The following is a 16,137-nucleotide window of genomic DNA, read 5'->3' on the forward strand; positions in this document are numbered from 1 at the left end:
TCCCTCCCTGTCCATCTCAGCTCCATCCCTCCCCTGGGCTGTATGAGCCGTGATGTCTGCCGCCAGGGACCGTCGCTAAACTACCAGCCCCTGTGTCAACCGCAGAAAGATGAGCGAGAGAAAAGAAATAAAAGAACCTTTTTCATTACTTATATACCCGCACACTTCATTTATTACGCAAAAACTACGCACATTTCTGCTATTTTACAGAGAACAACTTTTTACACAACTGCGCTATAGCTGCGTTAAATGGTTAATTGCAGCCCCCATTTGAACCATTTAATGCTTATAATTAGGCCTGTGTGAACATTTATTTTTTATTAGCTTGCAGGGCTATACTGTATACAGTTAAACTAGCCAGGGACGAGGTTTATCCACTTATGATATCATAGAAGCACAAAGAACATTTGCCACAAATGATTTTTTTGCAATTTGTTGGTTTCTACACAAAATAAAGATGTATAAATGTGCCAAAATAAAGAAAAGACGGGGCATTGTGCTTAATGTGCTACCAATATAACATTTTTCATTCACTTTGCTTTTGTTTATAGTCACTGTTATAGGAGACATAGACACAGAAACCTTGATTTAAACATAGGTAACCCTTCCAGCAGATTATATATTTTACTTATATATATAAAATAAAATGCTCTTTAGACAAACGCATGCAGCCTCCTTTTGTGTTAGGAGAAGGTTTTTCCTTCAAAACCTGAATGCACAGGCAGCAGGTGTTTAGTTTTCGTTTTTCCCGGGGCTGGTAAAACGCTGACGGTCCCTGACATCAAGAGCTGCAAATCCGCCTTTTGTTCTCGTCGTGGAGCTGGCCAAGGTCCTGAAATGTATCTACTCCATTCATGACACATTATCAGGGACACAATGAAAGCTCTCAGAGTGCAACGGGGAAAAAAAATAATTTAGATGGTTGCATTCGTGAATGCGTGGAGCATTTTTTTTTCCACAGGACACACGCCCTCTCTGTGAAATCTAGGCAGCATGTAAACAATGAGCCCACATGACAGCAGGCTGCACACACCCGACATGCGCACACGGCCACACTTCAAAGGAGTCACGATCTGGACCCGCTCGGCTTCAGCGATGGCAGCAACACAGCACAGTGTTTATATAAAGCAAAGCACGGGACACGGATCCACTCCACGGCCTCTCATATTTTTTAATACCTTTATTTTTCCCCACATCTCCCCGGCTCGTGTCTCATGTTAAGACTGCCATCTGCCATCAGTCACTAAATCCTGTCTGCCTGCCGCCCTTCAGCCCCACAGCATAAGCCCACAGTGCAGGCGTGGCACAAATATATGTGACTGCTTAGGGAACGTGATGTGTGTCATTTCCACAATGGATGGCAGTTTTTAATTTATTTTTCAGAACGTAACCAACAACGACATCTGGCGACAAGCTGCAAGGAAAGAGAGGCCACAATGAAAACAGCACAGTGTAAGGTTTGCACTAAAACGCTAAAGAGATGTGTTAAAATCTTTATTTTTTCCCATCTATCGAGCTCTTTACCCTTCAATCCCTTAAAGAAAATGTTAAAATCTAACTTTTTTCTTGTTGAAACCCCCTTTCCTAGGAAGTTTGGGGTCATTTTTAAACACTCATATATTTATCATGTGTATCAAATCAACACATTAAGGAAAATATTTTAGAATAAATGCATGTTCTCCGTCTACAACCTTGTTTCATAGTTGGTTAAATAAATGCCATCAACATGAAATGTAATAGAAAATAGCATAAACTAGATACACTTAGGTATAACTACAGAAATGGAATTAACCACTGAAATGACAAGCCTGCCCTCTGAAGAACATGTATGGATTTGTTTGTAGAAATATTTTAAACTATATAAACAGAAATATAATAAAGTAATCCATTAACTAAACAGGACAGCACCCAGTAACAAAGGAAAGACACCTTTTATTGTCAGTGTATATAAAATTGTCAGCTGTGAAAGTTACATCATACCACAAAGCTTATGGCTCTGATAGTGAGGATGGATATCTGTTTATGATGAGAAACATGATCACTTCATTCCAGCTGGGAAACCTCGTGGAAGTATGCCCCCAGCATCTTAATTCCCTGAATGTAGTTGGATCTGAAAGGACAGAAGTATGAAGTCATTTTTTTGTTCTTGTGGTATTATTATTTTACTTTTATTGCGCTGTGACAAACCTGTTGATCTTTTCGTTCTGCGAGTGAGCGCCATCATCAGAGGACCCTACAGGGAGCAGCATGACGTTGCGTCCTGTGGCCTCCTGGAAGGTCAGAGTGACGGGAATGCTACCGCCCTCACGAGTCAGGTCAGGCTCAACACCGAAGACTACAGGACAGAAAGGGATAAAAACATCAATACGGACGTGACGGAATGTTTGACAGGACTGTTTTCATCTTCAGCCACTGCTTCCTCTCTAGGTCCTGCCAATAGCACTGATTGGCTCATCATTAGCCTCCTGCGGTGCGCTCATTTTGCAACTGAGAATCTGCCGTTTCATGTTGAGATTTGCATCCAGGATGATTAACAGAGAAAAAAAAAATCAGACTAAGTGGGAAAATCAGCATTATATTTGACCTTTAAAGCTGAACAGTCAAAGGAACTATTGACCTAAAGAAGCACAGGTTAACTCATTGTACCTGTCTTCATGGCCTTTCGGCCAGCCATGTAATGTGGGTGGTTGAAGTCAGAGACCCAGGCTTTAGCGCCGTGGCCCATGTAGACTTTAAGTTTGTTGGGGGTTCCTCGTTCAGCAAACACCTTCTGCAGATGGTCGATGACCTTGATAGGGGAAAAAAAATAAAGATTTAAGCAGACAGTAGTTTCACAGATCAATAACACTGGTGCAGCTTCTCAGGTTATAAAACAAACAACTTTTACATTGGGGACAGTGTTCAGGCGTCTACCTGCTTCTCCACAATTTTGGGGTCCATGTCAGGGACGAGGCGGATGGAGAATTTGCCGTTAACCTTGCGGGGGATAACAGTCTTTGCTCCTGCTTCAGAGAAAGCTCCTTCAATACCATGAAGAGACAGAGATGGGTACCTCCAGCGGTGCATTAGGATTTGCTCCTATAAAAAGAAGGAATGACACGCTCAGTGATCCAGCATAATACAGCACACTTTGACCAGACAGTGATGAAATTATTTCACTTGCCTTTGTGTCATGCAGCAGCTGCCCAACTCCCACATCTTTGCAGTACTCATCCAAGTCAAAATCAATCTTTTCATACAGCTTTTTCTCTGCGTCTGTCAGAGGAGCCACGTCGTTGTACATGCCGGGAACCAAAATTTTTCCCCTCTTGTCCACGAGGGAGCCTGTGCAGGACGTGAAAAGCACACGATTATAACTTCAAAAACAAATCACTGAAGTCTGCATTAAAATTGCTTTATGAGATTATTATCAGCTTCTCATACCCATGAGTGCAATGAGGTCAGTCATGGCCTCATGAACAGAGCCGCCAAACACTCCCGAGTGGAGGTCCTTCTCACAGCACTCTACCTTCAAGTTTCAAAGTAAAACCATGACTTTAATGTCCACAAACTCTGCAGTACATGTACACAATTTAACTCATGACTGAACTCCACCTCGATGAAGAAATAGCAGATTCCTCTGAGGCCATAGGTTATGCAGGGTTTGGTCTTGCCCAGCCAGTAGTTGTCAGAGATGCAGACATAGTCCACGTCTTTCAAAAAGGTGTCTTTGCGAGAAAACACCAGTTCATCTAGGCCCTCGGATCCAGATTCCTCCATCCCCTCGAAGCAGAATTTGATGTTGATGGGAAGCTCCTGCAACGTGGAGATAATTTAAAGCTAAATACTTTATACACAGTACTATACATTCTTAATGTATAACAGCAAAGAGTAAAGGCAACAAGACAAAACCCAGGAATCATGCCTCAGTTTAATCATTACATGAAGCTTGATGTGGCACCAATTCTTTCCCTAAGACCTTTGACCAGGTTAACTACTGCTGACTGCCGTAAAGTGATCAACAAGCAATCAGTGGTGCACTTTAACATAGAGATAATCCGTTTCTAAGAATGATGTTGAATCATTGTGGGGGAAAAACATCACTGAGTCCTAAGAAGTTTCCCTCTCAAAGGTACAAATATCAAGCATCAAATTTAGTCTAGACAACACAGTCTTGTGTGGTGGCTGGACATTGAACTGTTAAAATCCTGCTAAACATGTAGTCTGATTTTCTGTGAACAATGAGAGAGCTGTGGTTAGAGCACAAGCCTGTGTGTGCCTGTTCAACATAAGTCTTCCCTGACACTCCAGGAAAAAAATACAAAATAGGGTTGTTGAAACTACCACACCTGATCATGGCTGATGTTTCCCGTCATCTCTCAGATACACCCACCTTTCCATGTCATTTAAAAGCAGCCTCAGGTTATCTAATCAACCTAACATGTTTTCTGATTATTAAAGCAATGCACAGTGAGACCATTCAGAAGAGTGCATTTATGTAAAGTAAAATATGATATGGGAAATATGAGTTCCTGGCTGGGAAGTGTTACATGAATGCCCTCAAAATTTGAAAAAACAAAGATGTCCTTCCTTCCTCAGAATACAGCACCACCCCAGGAGCTTTCACGTAACAAAGTACTAAGACAGTGGTGATAAAGTGTACCTGCTGGATCTTCTGATAGGCCTCAATGCAGTTAAACCAGGCCAGCACCGGACCCTTGTCATCAGTAGATCCTCTTCCATAGAGCTTACCTACAAGAGACGAAGTCTTCATTACCCCCTTACTGTGTTAATAACATGGTATTTGGGAGAGATTTTCTGTGTAACCATGAGAAATCCTCGCATGTAATGAGGCAGGCAAATCTACAGCATGCGTGTCTCAACAAAACTGAACCAGCAGAAGTGAAACAGGAGAGAGTAGATGCATTACTTTCTGTCAGCTGACTGTCATCAAAAAACACACACACAATTGCTGGTCTTGGTATGAGTAGCTCAAAAACAGAAGAAGGTCAAAAGCCAACTTGTAACAAGCTGTCTGTAAATGCAGAGGACATCAGAAATAAACTGCAGAGCAGTGGCTTAATGATATCATGTCATGAATGAGTCTCAATCTAAACTGCTTTATCTGTGAGGTAGGAAAAGAGGACGACTGGGTTCAAACAGCAGAGTCATCATCAAGGCTGGAAGCAAAGTGGAGCATTTGCAATTCAGAAATTATATGATGACTAAAAAACCAAAAACAAAAGATTTAATCATGTGGCATATGTGAAGTATAAAAATATGTTTCACTGAATAAACTCAGTATTTGCGTACATTAATTAATCCTTTTTTAAAACCCATCAGTGATTCAACTTGACCTGGTGAGGTCTGCAGATAAGATGAGAACAGCCGCAGCATAATACACCAGCCTGCTGGGCTGGACTTTGGAAATAAGTGGCAAATTGTGATATGATAAAAAGTACAAGGCTGATAAAAACTTACAAGACCATTTAAATACACAGCTGTGTTTAAGCAACAATAATGGCAACAAATATTCTGTAACCTCATAGCGCAGGTTAACTGCTCACTGTTTTAGTAAAATCCTGCCATTAGGTCTTATCCCTTAGGATATTTATATCAGTGGGATTTGATACTGTAAGGTTGCCAAACCAAAAAGAAAGGTGGTGTAATCATTACATAAAAATGAGAGAGGGCAACAGCACCCTTGAAGTTGTGTCACCATGTATTGGCTTACATGCCCAAACAGCATTCCAGGTTCCTTAAGTAACTTCCAGGAATGCATTTTCATTTTGAACTCTCTTCACACAGATTAAGAAAAAAAATATTCTTACCATCTTTCTCCACCAGAGTAAAGGGCTCAGTATCCCAGCCATCATCAATGTTGGCTGGCTGGACATCAAGGTGTCCATAAATGCACACCGTCTTCTTGCCTGGGTCTGATCCAAGACGCCCCAGGACGATAGGAGGCAGAGGGATCTCCTCTCCAGATGGAAGCTGCGTGAAAAACACTTAATTTAAGTACAAGAGGGCCCATTATTTCTGACAAATACAAACACAGTACACCACTACACCCTCGCACATGTTTACCTTCTGTTTGCCGATGTCCACCAACTCCACTGTCCCCCCCAGCTTCTCAATGTCTTTGGCAGCCATCTCCATCATCTTCTTGATCTCCCCACGCTTCTCAGGCCAAGCAGACACACTTGGGACAGCCACCCACTCAGCAAGACGCTGGGAAATCAACAAACATTTGATTAATTCCATAAGATCAGCTACAATGTTAAATCTTCTCACAGTCTGATCTTACCTGCACATACAGGTCCTGGTGTTCGTCCACATACTTGAAAAGTGCTGGGAGATGAGCCATTTCTTTCTTCCCTTGCCAGAGACAGGAGCTGAGGGTTAAACAAGCAGAATGGTGTAAATCTACCTCGAGCCCAGCACTATGTTATGCAATGACAAAAACCACGCCTCCTGCAAACCTGCTGACTGCTGCTGTATTCCCTACTCCTCTGTCTGTGACACAAGTGCCAGACAAGCATGTTTCACATCAAGAAGCTGGTTATAGTTTACCAGAACTATGGCCACAGATGCATATTTAATCGTGTGGTTTCAGATGAGATTAGGAAGTAATATACATCACAAAAAATGTCACATATATAAAATGTTCACATCCCTTTGCAGCTGTCTCTGGGGCCATAACATCAGACACAAACATACTTTGTTGCTCTGGTCCATTCACTGTAAAAACTTGAGATATAAGCACCACTTACAATGCAGAGGTGTAAAAAATGTGATGTACACACACACAAAGTGCAATAGGGGCACGTATGTATAGCATAAATAACATTCTAGCTAGCTCCATCAGGCTTTTGTACAGTTAATCGTAATGCTACGCTTAGCTTACGCAGTTAGAGACCTATAGCTAAGAAGTTAGCGACGGTAGAACAGATAGCTAACAGCTGTTATGCTAGCTCGCTTGCTAGTAGCAATAGCTAAGTGATTTAACACAAGTTAGCGGTTCTTCAAACACTTTGCTAGGTTCTGACAGGCATACAGGAACATCAAACATGACTTGTCCATTCGTGTAGACTTACTTCGTGTTTATTCCCGTACAGCTGATGTCCACATGTGACTCTCGCCTGACAAACACTTCCGCTTATAGACAAATCGCAGAATCAAAAGTTTAAATAGCTTCTGTTAACTCTGCAGAGACAGCAAAACTGTGTCACCGCTTGATTCTATCAATTATGAAGAGCGTTCATGGCGCAAAGCATTGTGGGTCAGCAGCAGCTGCCTCGTCACGTTCGGATCCGCATAGTGTAGAAATCATTAAAGACAGAATGTAAACAAATGTACAAGAAGAGAGCAAACAATGCTTTGCTTAATTCAATCTTCCACAACGAGAAAACAATTTATAATGGTCTACAATATATATAAAATTTGTATATAGTTTTTAAAATATATTTTTTTTTAAAAAACTCAACTCTATGTACAACCAATTTCTAAAATACTGGTGGTCGAAACTTAATTAGTTGCTTTAATTATGCAGAGGTCAGAGAGACTGAAGGCACTTATAGTGTCTTTAAGGATTTTGTTGCACACATACAGGATGAGGGACTCAAGAGTCTTTTGCATCTCTCAACTTCACAGCTTAATGTCAGCAGTATAACTCAAGTGGAAACAAATGATGGAGTTCCTTCACCCAGTTTGAGTTGAAACCGTCTTGCCCCGTCTACTTACATGCACAAATAGAGGTCATAAAAAGGATGCAACACATGTACTGTACTATAAAATGTTTTTTTATTCAGTATGGCTTTCAGCTGCAGATCCTTATGGTGCCTAGAAACAAGAGAATTTGTTGAGATTTTTTAAACGAGTGGTAACATACAGCATTTGCAAGCTTGAGGCTCACCTTCCCATCAAAGCACCGCTCGCTACAGGTCTTCTCTGCTGGCCTGCAAACCTCAGCAGAGCACATGAAATAGATCTGAAAAAAAAAACAGCATGTCAGAACCTGCATTTTAGGATCCTCATTTTTTAAGCACATGATATCCTGCTTGAACGCCGGGTTACTGTTTGTATTCACTTACTTTGGCAGCAGTGTAAATTGAGCATCATAGTTCACACACACACACACAAGTCTAAATACACCAACTCACTTCTTCATCCAGGTACTTGTTGGTCTTCTGATTCATAAACTGGAAGGCTGACACCTTAAAGCGCCTCTGCTTGCGATTTCTGGGACGGTTGTCAGGAAAGTCACCGATCTTCAGGATTGACACGTGTGGATCGTTAGGGTTGGCACACCTGTGAACACAAACAGAAGTTGGTCAAGACGAGTTTTAACCTGTAATTGAATGGATCTTCCCCTAAGCTTACCCTTCATAAACAAGCACCAGAGCTTTCGTCGCAGAGCGAGGGTAAGCCAGGCAGTAATTGACGAGAATCACTGCGTCCATTTCAGGAGACCTTAGGCGCAATTCAAGATACACAGGGTTTCCAAGGAGCAGCCACAGAGGCTGGTAGTTGTTTGGATAAAATTGGGTGTATGTCTCATCTGTTGGGATATATATGAAGAAAATTAGTGTGTGAAATCTTGACTTCTGTGCAGACTGGTGAACACCTGACCTGTAGCCATTCTCAACTGTACTCCATACAGGCCATTGGAGATAATCGATGTTGGCAGAGTGGAGGCCGGGGCTTTGACCATGTAACCAACACTGGCCAGTGATGCCAGCGCTTTCCCCGATTTGCTGTAGCTGCACTCCACCATGAACCTGCAAACAATGTTTCATTTAATAGATGACCGCTGTGGATCAAGAAAGACATTTAATGTGAAGAAGTGAGAGTGAGAATTAAGCTCATTATCCAGTTCACTATCCACTCTTGTGACATCAAGAAGCTAGCAGGCTAAATTTGTAAACAAGCCAGCTGTACACCCTCCTGAGGGGCAACTTGGCTAGAACTGTGGCAGCATAGTTCAATGTTTGTTCCACTGACCTGACGGGGTCGCTTCTCGTAATTACACCATATTTGAGATTCAGCGCTTCGATGATTGTCTGCACTTCGGCAAGGTACACCTTCACCTCACCAACTTCCTGGAGAAAAGTCAAACTTTCCATTACTATCTTTAGGTGTGCTGCAGCTTTAACTTGTCTTCTGAATACACACACATTGAGGTAATGGTCTTTGATTTCTTGACTGAAGCATTTCATCGATTCAGCATAGACTTACATATGCAAGCGTCCCACATTCTGTGACTTTGAACTTGAAGATGGCGACCTTGTCATTAACAATGACTGGTTTGCAGCTTGGACTCTTGGGCATAATGAGTTTGGTGGGGTCCACATTGATTGGTGCAGAGTTGTAGCGAATGGCAAAAACAAAGTGTTGGTCAGCAGTGCACTCTAAAAGAGGGGAGGAGGTCCAGTTCAGATGGGTTGACAAGATACGATGTTTGACCGCACGTCTCCAAACTGAAGTCTTACCATCTAGTGTGTAGTAGCAAGCAGAGGTTGAAGAATCCACACAGCACCCCATCTTCTTACACGCCAAGGAGGAGATTCCAGCCCCACCACAAGATATCCGTTCTCCCGCAGGGACGGCACAAACTGCATATAAATAATACAGTATTAAAACGCAACACTTTGCAGTCATCCTCAGCAGATTAGCTGGTAATATCGTACTGACCTCTCTTTTTTGAAGCAGTTGTTGGTGCTCTTGTTGTAATCCGTGTTGTGGTTGGGATAAATTTAGTAGTAGGTGTTGGTGCAGATGTTGGGTTGTTGCACTTTTCGGGTTTGGCACGAGGGTACGGGCGGGCAGACTTTGTAGTTTTCTCACAAGATACAGTAGAAACTTGTATGTGACCCAGCACGTCAACATGCAGTAGCTGCACGCTGTAGCCGTTAGCCTAAAATTAGAAGAACATTGACTGGAATTCACCCGTTTTTGGATATTGTTCATGCAGGACCAGTATTTTTTTAGTCACCTACCTGCTCTTTTACATTGCACCCAGTGAAAGGTACAGTCAGGATGTTCCTTTGATGGTTCACATTATAACCACAAGAGCCAGGAGCATCCTCTACAGTCACCAGGTCCTTTGAGGCTAGAGAAGGAATCACAATCATAGACATTTTAACATTCACTCAGTTAAAAAAAGTCAGAACTATAGACACAAAAAGTCCAAATACAGACCCAAAACCTTGACGTCGTTCAGCTGGCCCATTAGCAGAGTAATTTCAAAGCCAGCATTGCTGCAAAACACACTGAGGGCATCAGAATTTGGACCAATAGTACGGCTGACCCAGTTGCTTGGAGAGGCATCAAACTCCACCTGAGTAGGGTCTACCAGTGCAGGGTCTGGACTGGTGGCATGGCCTTTAACTACCATCCCTTCATTCTCAAAAAGTCCACTTCCACCCTCATCATAGTCTTTGCCATCATCTGAAGAGAGGAGCAGTCTGGTCAGTCAGAAAAATTAAGCATTGGTGCCCACAGGTCTACTCCACAAAGATACAATTTAAGGACAAATTGGCTATAAAAAGGCATCGCAAAAGGTTGTAGTGGCACAAGAGAGTAATAAAATCAACTGACTTAAAGCATGCCAGATTAAAATATGGGCTACAGCAACAAAATATATCATGACATATACTTGAGGTTTGAAGACACTCTTTTTAGGTTAGACTTAGGGACATGTAGAAGATCCTTCTAAAAGTGAACTCACCTGTAGTCATCATGGGGGTGGCTGGTATTAAATTTTGAGCTCTAACATTCAGTGACTCACTCCATTGTCCAGTCTCATATAAACTTTGAAGTTGAAATTCGTCGATCCAGTCCCATCCCTGGACCTGCACCAGAAACAGAGTCCCAGCAAGGACCATCAACAGCAGCTCACCCCGGTGCCCGGCCATGGATCAAAATGAAAGCCCTCCTACAGCTGCTGAACACAGGAAGAAGAGGTGGCCTGCTGCCCTGATATAAGGACTCCTCAAGGGTTAATTAATTGCACCTGGAAGCTGCTACTTAGGAACCTAATGGTCCATTTGATCCCATATATAAAAAGGAAACCTGTTGTTTTGGATGAATGGTAGTCATCTTAAAATAAATGAAATACAGGTTTAAGTGCAAGTGTGGCATTTATCATAACAAAATTAGGCCTTAAACTGTATAAAATAGAGATATATTTTGAAAGTTATTTGAATGTGCATTTGATGCACTTTTACATGAAATTGAACACAAGACAAAATAAACACAGAAGCATGTTAGTGTGGCAAATTATTTTATTGTATATATTTAAAGTACACAAACAAACCCAGGTGTCCTTCTACTGCACCACAGGTTAAATAAAGAAACTATTCATTATTTTTTAAAACATAATAGGTGACTTTGTTCTTTGATTTTATTCTTTAGAGCTACCAAAAAAATAAAAAAATAAATCAAACACGCTGCATGTTTTTAGCCATCACACAGAGGGAGAATCACTTGTAGGCGTTGGCTTTATGTTTGGGCAGAAAGTTGAAATTCTTCGGTACGGGTCCGAGCAGCATTTCACTGCAGAGTAAAAAATGTTTTTATAATTAAAAAAAAATGCATTACTGTGTCTCTTCATTTGAATTTAGAGGGTCTTATGCTCACCTGATCCTGACCCAGTCCCCAACATTCTGACTGGCCATCAGTGATTCCAAGTAGTTCCTGCCCATGTAGTACGGAGGTCTTTCATTGATCTTCTGAGGCACTCGCTCCAAAAGACCTACTGGGATATATCTAAAGGGATGGATAGAAAAGAAGGAAATGCTGAATTTCTCTACATTTGAAGCCACTGGAAAGTAAGCAAATAGAGTATTTATAGCAATCAAATGGAGAAATGTAGTATTTTGAAGTTCACCTGCACATGAAGGAAAGCCACTCCAGCATGAATGTGCGGGTTTTCTCCACTCCTCGGGTGTCGGAGCCCCAGTGCTCCAAGCCAAAATTGGTGAAATCCTTCAGGATGTCTAGACGCTCGCTGGACGAAATGTCCCAGTGTCTGCTCTCCTTTATCTCAGTGAAGATCCAGGGCTTAATAAGAGCACCTCTGCAGAGGGACAAACACAACCACTGTCACTTATAGAGCTCCTTAGTGGAAAACCACTAACTATTTTCATGTATGAGTGTATTAGGTCAAACGCAACTGTGATAGACTTTAGGTCTAACGTTAGCTTTGCTGGCTTTACCTTAATTTTATCGTAGTTTTATCTTATTTCATGTTAATTATTATATGTTCTTTGTATGCACCAATCGCTAAGGCAAATTCCTAGTAATGTGAATCCCCTTCACTTACATGGCAATAAACACGATTCTGTTTCTGATTCTGAAAAGGTTCAGGGTTAGAAAAGAAAAAGTGCAAATATGTTCACTACCACACATTTATTTACATCTAAGTTGTTTTCATCGTTTATCCTTATTGTGTGTAATCCAGTGTGGGACACCAACCTCGCTATCATGATACCAGAAACTCCAGTCTCTCTTGCTTTCATGGCATCTTCATAGGACAAAATGTCCCCATTACCTGTAAGAACAAGTCACCACAGAGTTCAGTTCTATAACATGTGCATGGTTTTAACACAGAGAATGCCAGACTGAGTTTTTCCACATACCAAAAAGTGGAACAGGGCTGGCCAGCTTGGTGCAGGTGCTGATGTAGTCCCAGTCTGCTAACTTTGTGTATCGCTGCTCCCTGGACCTACCATGCAGCTGTAACAAAAAAAACAAAATGACATCATACCTGAAAGCTGACTCATGTTAACATGTCGATATTAAGAGGACATACACACAAAGGAAGAAGCAACAGAATGACTCTATGAGCTGCTACTAAAACAAGGCTTACTGTGATCATGGAGACCCCCCAGTTCTTCATCTCTGGGATGAGTTTGTGTGCTATGTTGGATTTCTCCTGAACCCCAGTGCGGATCTTGACTGTTAAAGGGACATCGAGGACCTTTAGGAAGAAAAACCCATGAGTCAAAGTGTTCTAAATCACTCCTTGGTGCATTTCTTATCAACAAAGGGGCACTTGAACAATTACAATGAGACACTTACATAATTCATTCCTTTGATTATCTGCTCAAATTTTCTGGTACGTGTCATCAAACCGCAGCCTCCACCCTGATGAGGGAAAGCCAACAAAAACAATCTGTCATAGACATGCTGACATGTAAGTTCTGTTAAATATTCAGCCTGGTTAGATTTAGAAGAGTCTACCTTTTTGTATACAAGATCAATGGGGCATCCAGAGTTGATGTCAACAAAATCAACGTCAGTGTTGTTGTTGATGAGCTCAGCACACCTCGACATGGTGTCCGGGAAGCAGCCCTCCACCTGCAGACACAATTAACACCTCAGAATAAACGGACATGTAAAAAAACCTACATGTAAAAAAACCTAATGTTATGTTGTGGTCACTTTCTAAAAAAAAAAAAGGTGGACACCATCACCTGGACACCAAACAGATCTTCACTCTCATGCCTCTTCAGGAGGGCCCACTCTGACTGCTGCCCCTGCAGCAGGTTCGTGCACATGGCCATCTCCCCGCAGGTGATGTCTGCACCAAAGCGCTTACACACACGACGGAAAGGCAGATTGCCACACTGAAGAAATAACAGGGAAAAACATACTAAGTATAAACCTACATACCAATCAGTCTAATTTAAACTGCTATATTAAAGGGACATACAATTACATTTACCGCTACTAATAACTTTATTACTCTTTCTATTCTTGTACTTACAGTTGTTAGAGGAGCAAGGTAGAGTTTGTCTTTGAAGTCCACCTATAACACACCAAGGGAACAACCTCTTAGATGTTAAGCCAAGTGATACAAATAATGTGGAATATGACAGAGATGTACCTGCTTCTTCTCACACGGACGCAGCTTGATGACATCTGTATCAGTCAGAGGACCCATAGTCTTCACTTGAGGCTGTTCTTCTGGGCTGGCCTGCAGCAAGTAACAAAGAACTTTCAACACAATACTTCTTTTTTGGCTGGAAAGTAAGAGGTAGTGCTCAAAGCACGAGGTCGTACCTGTGCTTCAGTAGATGCATCCTGCGTTTTTCCTGCCCGATCTACCTCAGCTGCACAAGCGTGACCTGAGTGAGTATCTAAATTAGGTCATGTTTTATAGATAAACATTTATATGAAATGTATTTGTGAAATAGAATGTTTGAACATTATCGAGGAGATCAGCAGCATTGTTACACCAGCAAAGCATCAATGTTAGTATATTTTCCCACGTCTTACCATTCCCTCGCTGTTCTCCTTTTTCTTTGTTGTTAGAAAGTGTTTTCAGGTACTCTGCTGACTTTTTGAAGGCCACTGAACGCTTCCTCAGACGATTCTGGAGGTCTTTCGTCAAGCTGTTCTTCACCAAAGTCCTGCCCTCATATGCCTTTATTAGGTCTTCCCTCTCCATGGTTTTGAAGTCTGGCGTAGTGTGCGCCTTGGCGAAACGGCAGGAGAGGCCGTATGTACACTTTCCGTATGTCTCATAGAGGTAACAGCTTTCCCCGATGTCAGCAGGCTTAGAGGCCATGTACTCCGCAATGTCATGGTAAAAGTGGCATTTGTCTCCATAATGGCATTTCACTTTCTAAATGGAAGGAAAGTCATGATGAGAAATTAGCCGACAGCAATCCAAAAAGTAATGTGTGCTGCATTTCTGAATAGCTTCATACCTGTAGGACTGAGAGACACAGTCGTTTTTCATCATACGCAGTAGGCTTTGTGTGTGGCCTTGACTTATTCTGTCCCCGAAGACGCTTGCCATCTGGTTTTCCTCCATGATATCTATCTTCTGAGTCAAGTTTGAGCTTTTTGGGTTCAGGTTCCTCTTCAGGTACCTCCTCAGGTATCTCTTCAGCGGTCTCTTTGTTTACAGACTTGTCTTCTTTTGAACTCTGCCACTCTGAGTCAATAAACCCATGAAAATTTTCTTTGGTTGTAAGGAATCTGTAAGACAAACAGCAGATTTTTGGTATGAGGTATGCCCCAAATAGCCACCATTACACCATTTGATATGCAAAACAAATAGAAACCGATTATAGCTGATGATGCTGGTTTAATTGAGACAACAAAAATATAAAATGTAAGCCTGTGGAAAGCCAGGTTACTTCCTCTTCATTGTCTTTGTTAAAGCAAAGTAACCACTGATTCAGTCAACCTAGTCGCTGCACCACTGGGGCAAGGGTTAAATCCTTTCTACGTATACAATGAGTCAAGTGCTTTTAGCAGCCTATTCGCTGACAGTGTAGTTTTCTTGGCTCTATCGGACAAAGCAGCAGGCAACGTAACATGTGGGTGTATAAGTCACTTCTGGTAGTTTTTTCCTCTCTGCTCAACCTTCCTGCAGCTGTATGGTTCATTCATTTGCATGAATTGATTCTACAGCTAACGCTTGCATAGATAAACACAGAGTTGACTTTAAGTTACTTACTCAGGTTTAATGGAAGCTTGTCCCTTTACAGCCACATCTGTTCCTATATTAGTGGTTTCCTGCACAGCTGTTTCCATCACACCTTCATAGACTTTCTCCAATTCTAAAAAAAATTCAAGAGTTTCAGCAGATCACTAAAATCAGACTGCAGCTCACACAACCACCGCAGAGGAGCAGAAATCACTTCCTTATTCGGAGCCTTATTCATGACACATTGCACACATCCAACTAGAACAATGTTCAGGTTATTTATAATGTTAATCTGACTTCAGCATGGTCGTGCTACGTGTATGATACTGTACTTCAATCACAGTTAAATACAAACGATAAATGTAAACAAAACGTACCAATCCATATGATATATTTATTATTACACAATAGTAAAGATTACTTACCTGTTGTTTCTAAGTTGTTAGCTACTGTAACATGCTTTTCTCGACCAACAAAAACAAAAATAAATCTCACCCTGCTAACAAGCTAACAGCTAGCGTAAGAGCGCCTTGATCTGCGGGCTAACTAACGAATTTAAAGCTATTTTATATTTACGTAGAGTCCCTTCAAAAGTTACCACTAAAGTAAAAACACTGTCTAAGTGGATCACACTTGTTTCTCAAGCTCTAACATGCACAGCAACAACCTGCATCGTGAGGTAAGGGTTGTGCAGCTGTTTAGTAAGGTCCGTA

General features: G+C 41.7%; 3 protein-coding genes across 3 annotated transcripts; all 3 read right to left on the reverse strand.

The window, feature by feature from the left end:
• Positions 1 to 1,912: 1,912 nt before the first annotated feature.
• On the reverse strand, positions 1,913 to 7,277 carry LOC114432676 (cytosolic non-specific dipeptidase-like). The gene is made up of 12 exons (XM_028400846.1): positions 7,077 to 7,277; positions 6,287 to 6,374; positions 6,067 to 6,210; positions 5,811 to 5,973; positions 4,643 to 4,731; positions 3,595 to 3,795; positions 3,424 to 3,508; positions 3,164 to 3,324; positions 2,914 to 3,078; positions 2,647 to 2,788; positions 2,188 to 2,335; positions 1,913 to 2,110 (listed from the first exon to the last, which is right to left on the reverse strand). The coding sequence occupies exons 2-12, from the start codon at positions 6,344 to 6,346 to the stop codon at positions 2,044 to 2,046; spliced, it is 1,425 nt and encodes a 474-aa protein (XP_028256647.1). The 5' UTR covers positions 6,347 to 6,374; positions 7,077 to 7,277; the 3' UTR covers positions 1,913 to 2,043.
• A 499-nt stretch (positions 7,278 to 7,776) lies between these two features.
• LOC114432675 (zona pellucida sperm-binding protein 4-like) lies at positions 7,777 to 10,920 on the reverse strand. Its single transcript, XM_028400843.1, has 12 exons — positions 10,709 to 10,920; positions 10,180 to 10,428; positions 9,978 to 10,090; positions 9,673 to 9,895; positions 9,471 to 9,593; positions 9,217 to 9,389; positions 8,983 to 9,080; positions 8,611 to 8,759; positions 8,362 to 8,539; positions 8,142 to 8,289; positions 7,895 to 7,969; positions 7,777 to 7,821 (listed from the first exon to the last, which is right to left on the reverse strand). The coding sequence occupies exons 1-12, from the start codon at positions 10,893 to 10,895 to the stop codon at positions 7,813 to 7,815; spliced, it is 1,725 nt and encodes a 574-aa protein (XP_028256644.1). The 5' UTR covers positions 10,896 to 10,920; the 3' UTR covers positions 7,777 to 7,812.
• Positions 10,921 to 11,246: 326 nt separating this feature from the next.
• On the reverse strand, positions 11,247 to 16,122 carry LOC114432674 (tRNA-dihydrouridine(47) synthase [NAD(P)(+)]-like). The gene is made up of 16 exons (XM_028400842.1): positions 15,850 to 16,122; positions 15,455 to 15,557; positions 14,697 to 14,970; positions 14,263 to 14,611; positions 14,047 to 14,111; positions 13,871 to 13,960; positions 13,751 to 13,792; positions 13,458 to 13,610; positions 13,225 to 13,341; positions 13,063 to 13,128; positions 12,851 to 12,961; positions 12,621 to 12,717; positions 12,457 to 12,532; positions 11,870 to 12,058; positions 11,620 to 11,748; positions 11,247 to 11,535 (listed from the first exon to the last, which is right to left on the reverse strand). Exons 2-16 carry the CDS (start codon positions 15,529 to 15,531, stop codon positions 11,463 to 11,465), a joined length of 1,908 nt encoding a protein of 635 aa, XP_028256643.1. The 5' UTR covers positions 15,532 to 15,557; positions 15,850 to 16,122; the 3' UTR covers positions 11,247 to 11,462.
• Positions 16,123 to 16,137: the final 15 nt, after the last annotated feature.

The sequence above is a fragment of the Parambassis ranga genome, chromosome 2 (assembly GCF_900634625.1).
Source record: "Parambassis ranga chromosome 2, fParRan2.1, whole genome shotgun sequence".
NCBI classification, from domain to species: domain Eukaryota; kingdom Metazoa; phylum Chordata; class Actinopteri; family Ambassidae; genus Parambassis; species Parambassis ranga.

Coding starts and splice junctions, on each gene's coding strand:
- LOC114432675 (XM_028400843.1), bottom strand. CDS start 10,895: ATGGCCGGGCACCGGGGTGAGCTGCTGTTGATGGTCCTTGCTGGGACT. Junction 9,390..9,470: donor TTGCTACTACACACTAGATG/GTAAGACTTCAG, acceptor CCCCTCTTTTAG/AGTGCACTGCTGACCAACAC. Junction 7,970..8,141: donor ACAAGTACCTGGATGAAGAA/GTGAGTTGGTGT, acceptor TTTTTTTTTCAG/ATCTATTTCATGTGCTCTGC.
- LOC114432676 (XM_028400846.1), bottom strand. CDS start 6,346: ATGGCTCATCTCCCAGCACTTTTCAAGTATGTGGACGAACACCAGGAC. Junction 3,796..4,642: donor CCTATCAGAAGATCCAGCAG/GTACACTTTATC, acceptor TCCACGTTGCAG/GAGCTTCCCATCAACATCAA. Junction 2,336..2,646: donor CCGAAAGGCCATGAAGACAG/GTACAATGAGTT, acceptor TCTGTCCTGTAG/TCTTCGGTGTTGAGCCTGAC.
- LOC114432674 (XM_028400842.1), bottom strand. CDS start 15,531: ATGGAAACAGCTGTGCAGGAAACCACTAATATAGGAACAGATGTGGCT. Junction 14,612..14,696: donor TGTGTCTCTCAGTCCTACAG/GTATGAAGCTAT, acceptor CCTTCCATTTAG/AAAGTGAAATGCCATTATGG. Junction 14,112..14,262: donor AGGAGAACAGCGAGGGAATG/GTAAGACGTGGG, acceptor ATACTCACTCAG/GTCACGCTTGTGCAGCTGAG.